Here is a 7,916-nt window from a genome sequence, read left to right on the forward strand (position 1 = left end):
AGTAAGTTCAGAAATAAATACAACCATTAAGATATTTTTCTCAAATTAAAAAAAAAAGTTAAAAAAAAAAGGAATCAATTTACACAAGGTGAGAAGTTCTTGTGAATTTTCTGATTGCAATACTGATCAAACTGAGTAAAATCCCAAAGCTACACTTAGAAAGATCCAGCCTTAACTAGCAAGTGATAGTATCTGAACTAAAAATTGAATCCAGAGGGGGAGGGGGAAACAATAGAAAATTAACATACGTAAAAATATTTTATGTTTATGTTAATTTTCTATTTTTCTTTTATTCACAATAAAACTGCAGTCTTTTCAAACAGCATAATCAAAAGGGAGAAACAGTCAAAATAAAGTCAAGAAAAAGTGGGAATTTTCTGAAGCTCCAAAAAGTAACCATCATGTGAAATCCATGAAATGTCTATGATTAGAGTGCAGGTTATTTGCCAAGATCACTGGACATGCGTAGAGAAATGCACTCTAGGCAAACAACGGCACCTTCAAGAAATTAGCAGAAGAGCATGAAGATACACCATTTTCTCTCCTACTCAAGTTTAGGTCATTTAGAAATCTTACCAAGTGATCTTGACACAATTAGCCATAAAAATGTGAGAGAAAAGACATACCCTACATAAACCCCTATTATATTACACTACTACCTAGCAATTTTGAAAATACCAAAACTAATAAGAGGAACCAATTTGGACCTTCTTTTCAACGTTTTATTATTCCATGCTATCTTTACATGAATTCTAATTGAGATGATTATCAAAACTCACAAATATTTAGAAACCTTAAAAATTAATCAATAAATAAAGCAATCGCTTCCAAAAATGTAAACTTATAATGAAAAGATGCATTTAAAGTTCCAGGAGAAAATTAAGTGTTTTATTAAAAGAGGATTTGATTCAAAACCCAGCTTCACAATGGTGACTCAAATAACCTCTTATTATAAATCTCTTTTAAAAACAAAATGATGGTTTCTGCCTATCTTCATATTCCATTACAACAGTAAAAATTTTAAGAAAAACCTTAAATCCTTAACCATGGATTTTAACAAGAACGCAAAATCGTAGGGACTCACAGAACTTTAGAAATAGAACTCCAAAGACCATCTAGTTCAATTCCTGCCATTTTACAGTTAAAGGAAGTGAAGCACCAAGAGATGAAGAAGGAAATCCAAGATCACAAGGCTGCTGTGTTCCTTAAGCAATGCTGATCCAGCCCTAACTGCACATGCCAAGGAAGGTAAGACCAAATGAGCACCTTCTGGTCTTCAAGGGCAATGGAACATGCTTACTTCTATTTGTGCTGGGGGCACAATTATAAAATGTGAATGACATTCAAAGTTTCCAAGATGACTTTTTATAAGTTGATTTTTAGAAAGAGGGGGCGGGGGAGAAAAAGGGGGAGGGAAGAAGAAACATCCACCTGATCTGTTGCATCCATTTGTTGCTCCACCGATCCAAGCATTCATTAACTGATTCCTATATGTACCCTGACCGAGAATTGAACCCCCAACCTTGGCATAATGGTACGAGGCTCTAACCAACTGAGGTACCTGGCCAGGGCTCAAAGTAACTCTTCGTCTGCTTGGTATTAAATGAAGGTTTCTGCATTACTACCCCCATAAAAAGCTCTCTATAAAAGGAGGAATCTGGAAAAAAGAAAGCCAAATTTCAAAGAAGGAATTTTTCTAACCTAATAAATTACACTTTCTCATGAAAACTGTTATTAGCCTTCCTACGCTACACTTACCCCTAACATAAATGTGCGAATGCTGCTTGCAGGTACTCTAGTAACTTGCCAGCAGGACCCACACAGTACCTAAGGCCTATTTTTCTCTGTTGGAGAGACACTGGAAATGGCCAGGTCTTCACAAGGACCTCACATTCATTTAGAATTTCTAATTAGAGTAACTTTCCATGACTAGGGCACAGTCTAGATGATCAATTATTTCCAGGCCACTATAGCTGAACACTTTCATTTCCTACCACAGTAACTTTAATAATTACATAACTAAAATTCATTTGTATCTTGTCAACCATCTGAAACTAGACAGAGTCATGAAAACAAAAGTTAAAATGAAGTAAATGTCAGAGAGGAAATGTACACACTATATTTTGATTGATCAGAAAGTTTTGTGTTTTAAGAAAAACCTAGTAGTCAAGACCAGATGTCAGTAAGGAAAATCACCTCTCTGGCTTTAAAGTACAAATTCTGCTTAATGATAGACACATATGCACATCATTTTGTTTTATTTTTGGCTATTTCTGAGGTAACAAATAAAATAATTCAATTTCTCCCTGAGAGGAGGACAAAAGAATGTCACAAAGCCCCAGGAGACAGTGACTCCCTCACTGTCTGGGAATATAATACTTCTTTAACAAGAAGAGAACTCAGGATTTCTTAAGAAACATTTGACCCCATAAACCTAAAAAATTCCTATGCCAAAGACTTCTGAGGTGAAGCAGTCTGAAGTGCTCTTCTGACAAAATGCACAAGCATGCAACATGCACATGCGCGTGTAAACACACTTTTAGAAAAGAGCAAGAAACAAAAATTAAGACTAGAATGAAAACAAAAGGGTAAGACCAGGAAATGAGGAAAGAAGAGAGATGTAATAAAACTTAAGTGAGAAGGGGAAAGGAAGAATTTTAAGAGGCCAGAAAAGGGAAGCATCAAGGAGAAAGTCTCCCTTTTATCAGAATACATTGCTCCGACATTCTACAAAAATGATATACAATCCCTAGACAAAAATGTGAAAATTCTGAATTGTGATTGACTGCCACTTGCATGAGAAGTCTTCTTAGAGGAATTAACCTTTCTGTGCTGGTGGCAACCGAGGACGAGGACGGAGTTAAAAGATACTCTGTGAAGTTTAGATGTAACATTAATGTAACACAGGGCTTGGCAGTACATTAATGACTGTAATACATGCACTCAGGCTTTTAAAATAGTTCATGTCTCAAAACCCAAAATGATTTTAGAAGCACGGCTGGAATTGACAATATCCTTCTTTAGAAATTTTTATCAGAAAAACAAGTTTTCCAAAACAAGCTCAAATCATAACAAAGCAACAATACTTCATAAATACACATACTCGAAAAAAGAGCGGTATGAGCAAATACACTCTAATAAAATACTTAAAACTTAGATCAACTACTTCCCGACTAGTAAAGAATGACGACTGAATTATAACAGAAAGTTAAATGAAACACTAATAGAACTCTAGTTAATGTAGTTATGGCACCTGCCATCAAGAAAACTAATCTCAGTTTATTTTAGGTGCTATTTAACAAAATGGTTTTCTAAATCTATTAATGCTGAGCAATTTCCAGGCAGTAAGGATGAAGTAAGTCTCCATTAAATTCTGAAGGCTGATGTTTAGTTTTGCTTCTTTTAATTTAATGCTGAGTTAAATATTCTCCACAGGCATAAAATAAATTATCTCAGTGCCAGAAACAAACTCACCACTAACACTCAAAATTTTTTTCAAAACTTCCTCATTTGGAATTTAAAAGGTGGTTATTAAAGCTTCTCCTCTAATGATGGGATCTAACTCCTGAGTGGGAGAGAGCCAACTTCACTGCCACTGCTAGCTCCTCCCAAACAAAAAACAGCATTTTTTAAGCTTACCATATTTTTAATAAGGTAATGGGATCATGACATCTACCTGAGTGTTTACAGAGTGCTTTTCTACATTGTTACTACATTTGCACCTCACAACTTAACAAAGCCAAATCCATGAAGGAAGATGACATCACTATTCCCATTTCACAGGTGAGAATAGGCTCAGAGAGGGTAAGTGACTCCTCAAGGTGACCACATACAGCAGGCACCGCTGTAGCTGGGACCTCAACAGTCCCTGCACCAGAGCATTTCCAACCCAATCAATCTAACAACTCTAATTCATAACCCTGTATATGTAGAGTATTTTTTTTAACATTATAACTTTCATTGTAGGCGATATCAATCTGCTGGCTAACAGGTAAGTCAAAGCACAAGAATAAAAGGTCAGATATTTTAGTTCCTAATTCTCAACTAGCCAATTCTGTGGTCATTGGATAACTCAGCATTTCAGAGCCTTAACTCTGGGGGACAAAAATGGTTCCAATTTAAAAAAAAAAAAAAAGAGAGCCAGTAATAACAAGGTTATAAAATATCTAAGAGGCAGAAGACTATATATAGAAAATACCATCTTTGGAAAGAGATCATTTCTGTACATATGTCAGATATAAGGTATTCATAATACATTACAAGTGTAAAAATCAATGCTTCATTTTAGGATATACAGTGATAACCTACACAGAACTGGCTAATAGTCATTTAAGCAAGCTGAGTACAAACTATATGGTTTTAAAAAAAACTATGAAAAAAAAACAATTGAAAGGAAATGTAGAAAGTTCCAAAAAAAATCTGAATTTTAAAACACTGAGATAATATACAGTACATTTTCTATAATAAATGACATCACACTTGAAAACAATTAAAAAAATATTAGACTTTTCCCCCCACTCTTAACAGCCTTCGCGCTATGGTCCATAATAAAACAAATTATTAAACACTATATCTAAGGGAGAAAAATCCAAAATTAAAAAAAGTTTTCTGTCTGGCTATATGGGATATCTCTAAAGCCACTTCAGAGAATGACTATTAATAAAAAAATTATAACTATACAAACCTGCTTATTTTATTAGGAATTTAAAATATGTAACATTCAAGGAGAGAAAAATTAGAAATGATTATGCAAAAATATTTTTAAAGTAAATACTTACCCAAAATATGCTTGCAAACTGCAAATGGTGACTTCGATTTCCTAAATGATAAGAATATGTGCTCTGCATGCTGGCGTTGTTCATTGTTGACCATGGAAGGAGGTGCCTTGACATTTAAAGAGAAACAAACAAACAAAAAATAGAGCACATGTATTCAGTAAGGAAGCCTGAACAAAAACAATCCTTTACTCACAATGAAAAAATACTTTTACTTTATGAAGTGGGGGGACAACAGGAACACAAATTCTTACCTTTTTTTTAGAAACTATTAACATGAAACTTCATAATAAATATTTAAAATATAGTTTCAGGAAAAAGGAAGAAATTCCTGGCAAGGTTGGGGTCAGAATCCTTTAAAGTTGCCTACATTTTAGAAAGACAGATACTTATCTAACATGTTCTTTGTATTTTTTTAAACCCAGCTAATTTATTACCTTTTATTCCAAAATATATCATTCTAAATGGAATTCTAAGTTAAATGACTTGACCAAGTTCAAATAATTTCAAAATTCTTCAACACTGGTGAAACTGAATCTAAAGTTACTTTCCTTTCCTAGTCTGTTCCTGCGTTTATCTGTAACTAGTGGCACAGTGCACGAAATTTGTGCACATTAAAGGGGGATTAATTACAGCAGTGGTTCTCAACCTTCCTAATACCATGACCCTTTAATACAGTTCCTCATGTTGTGGTGACCCTCAACCATAAAATTATTTTCGTTGCTACTTCATAACTGTAATTTTACTACTGTTATGAATCGTACTGTAAATATCTGATATGCAGGATGGTCTTAGGCGACCCCTGACCAGAGTCAAGTCCCCGCATACCCACGGTGCCTCAAAATCATGCAAGACCCAGATCCAGCCGGCCCCACGCTTGTCAAGCCCCCCCAGGCAGGGGCCACAGCCTCAGGTCCCCCATCACGCCCTGCCAGGCAGGGGTGCAGCCTAAGGTCCCCCGGCACACACCGGGTGGGGGGTGCAGCCTCAGGTCCCCTGACCCAGGCCAGGGAGCGTGGTGTGAGGTCCCCCGTCAAGCCCCACCAGGCGGGGGGGAGCGCAGCCTCAGGTTCCCTTCCTCAGCCCAGTGCCACACAGCCTCAGGTCCCTGTTGATTGCTCGTTAAGGCCCGTTACAAGAACTCAGCCTCCCCGGTGGGCACAGCCATCTTGACCGTTATGGTGTGACAGTCAATTTGTATATTCCCTCTTTATTCGATAAGATAATATAAGCATAATATGCTAATTAGACCAGACATCCTTCCAGATAAAGCCAGGGAAGCCCAGGTCCCGGGTGCAGAGGAAAGCCGGTGCCAGCAGCCAGGGGAAGGAAGGCCTCCTTTTCTAAAATAAAAGTAACAAGCTGACTGTGATACTTAAGTTGAGACTAGAGCAGCAGACAGAGGTCTCACTTTAAATTTTTCTTTGTTTTCTTTTTTTTACACACGGTATGGCTTGAATCAGTTTTATTTTTCTTAACTTCAAATGTATAATCTTTGGAAAGAGATTTTTGAATGTTCTCTAAATACTTTCTGCTTCTTACTAATGGACAGCAAGAATCTCTGGCAGCACTTTGCAGAGCCAATAAATATAGGTGTGAGTTGGCTTTGGGTGTTCCTGATGGCTTTTCAGTTTGTATGTGTGTACCAGTCTCACATTTGGCCAAAACCTCGGGATTCTCCATCAGCATTCCATCTTACTTCAAGGTACTAGGAGAACTCCTGTCTCCTAGATGGGAGCATCAACTGCCCTTTCCCCAGTGCCCTCTGCAAGAACTTCTCTGCATGGCACAGTTCAGCTCTTCTTCAAGGGATGATTTTCTTTCATCAGAAACCTAGGGTCCACCTATCCCAACCTCTCTTGAAGGCTATATCCAGAGTCACTAGCCCAGAAGAAAGCTTGAGTGACCTATATAATTTCTCTTCTGCCAACCTCCTCCTCTTATGGCCTTCCCCATCCTCCACCCCCTGAATTTTTATAGGCTTCTGACACTTTGTATGTGGTCAGCCAATGGACAGAAATCCTGAAAAGAATTTCTGGACAGCCCTAGCCAGTTTAGCTTGGTGGATAGAGAGTCAGCCTGCAGATCAAAGGGTCACAGGTTCCATTCCGGTCAAGGGCATGTACCTTGGTGACAGGCTCCTCCTAGCCAGTTTAGCTCAGTGGATAGAGCGTTGGCCTTCAGATTGAAGGGACCAGGGTTCGATTCCGGTCAGGAACACATGCCGGGTTATGGGTTTGATCCCCAGTGGGGGGCATGCAGGAGGCAGCCAATCGATTCTCTCTAATCATTGATGTTTCTATGTCCCCCACCCTTACTCTCTGAAATCAATAAAAATATTATTAACCATACACACACACACACACACACACAGAGTGGCCAGATTATTATGACCACCTGCTTTTTGTACGCAAATTAGCTATAATTTCACACTGCAGTTGCTAGAGGGCCAGACCATTATAAATACGGAAGCAGGTTGTTTACCATGACAGTAGAAGTGATTTTTTTCTGAAGATATGGGTAAACAACGCAACTCAACAGCCTTTGAACATGGGATATATATACATACATATATACACTGAGTGGCCAGATTATTATAACCACCCCATCAGTAATTCGTTGGGCCACCTTTTGCCTTCAATACTGTGGCGATTCTTCTTGGCATTGACTCCACGAGATGTTGAAAGGTGATGCGAGGAAACTGACACCATGCCTGATGAATAGCACTGTCCAGTTCTGTGAGATTTGATGGTTGTGGAACCAGCTGCCTGATGGCTCTTTTAACTTAGTCCCACAGAGAACTGAAGACAAACCGAGAAGAAACCAAGATGGCGGCACAGGTAAACACCAGAGATTGCTGCCTCGCACAACCACTTCAAAAATACAACTAAAAGATGGAACGACATCATCCAGAACCACAGGAAGGCTGGCTGAGTGGAAATTCTACAGCTAGAAGGAAAGAGAAAAGCATACCGAGACTCAGAGGAGGTGCGGTGCAGAAGTAAAATACAAAGGTGCGGAGGTGCATGCGGAGAGGGCTGGCAGCTGAGGACACCGTTGTCTTTTTGAATCGGGAGGGAGTCTCAGGCTCTGAGCTCCAGTTCCGGGTGAGTCTCTGGGGACCGAGACTCATAAGGGAGA

General features: G+C 38.5%; 1 protein-coding gene across 2 annotated transcripts in view; it reads right to left on the reverse strand.

The window, feature by feature from the left end:
• The window catches only part of XPO4 (exportin 4), a 104,164-nt gene extending 99,277 nt beyond the window's left edge, over positions 1 to 4,887 (reverse strand). For both annotated transcript variants that reach the window (XM_015569150.1, XM_015569149.1), the window contains exon 1: positions 4,779 to 4,887. In XM_015569150.1, coding sequence (XP_015424636.1) covers positions 4,779 to 4,872 — 94 coding nt within the window. In that variant the 5' untranslated portion in view covers positions 4,873 to 4,887. The remainder of the gene's footprint in view (positions 1 to 4,778) is intronic.
• Between the last annotated feature and the right edge of the window lie 3,029 nt (positions 4,888 to 7,916).

This window comes from Myotis davidii, unplaced genomic scaffold, assembly GCF_000327345.1.
Source record: "Myotis davidii unplaced genomic scaffold, ASM32734v1 scaffold805, whole genome shotgun sequence".
In the NCBI taxonomy this organism is placed as follows: domain Eukaryota; kingdom Metazoa; phylum Chordata; class Mammalia; order Chiroptera; family Vespertilionidae; genus Myotis; species Myotis davidii.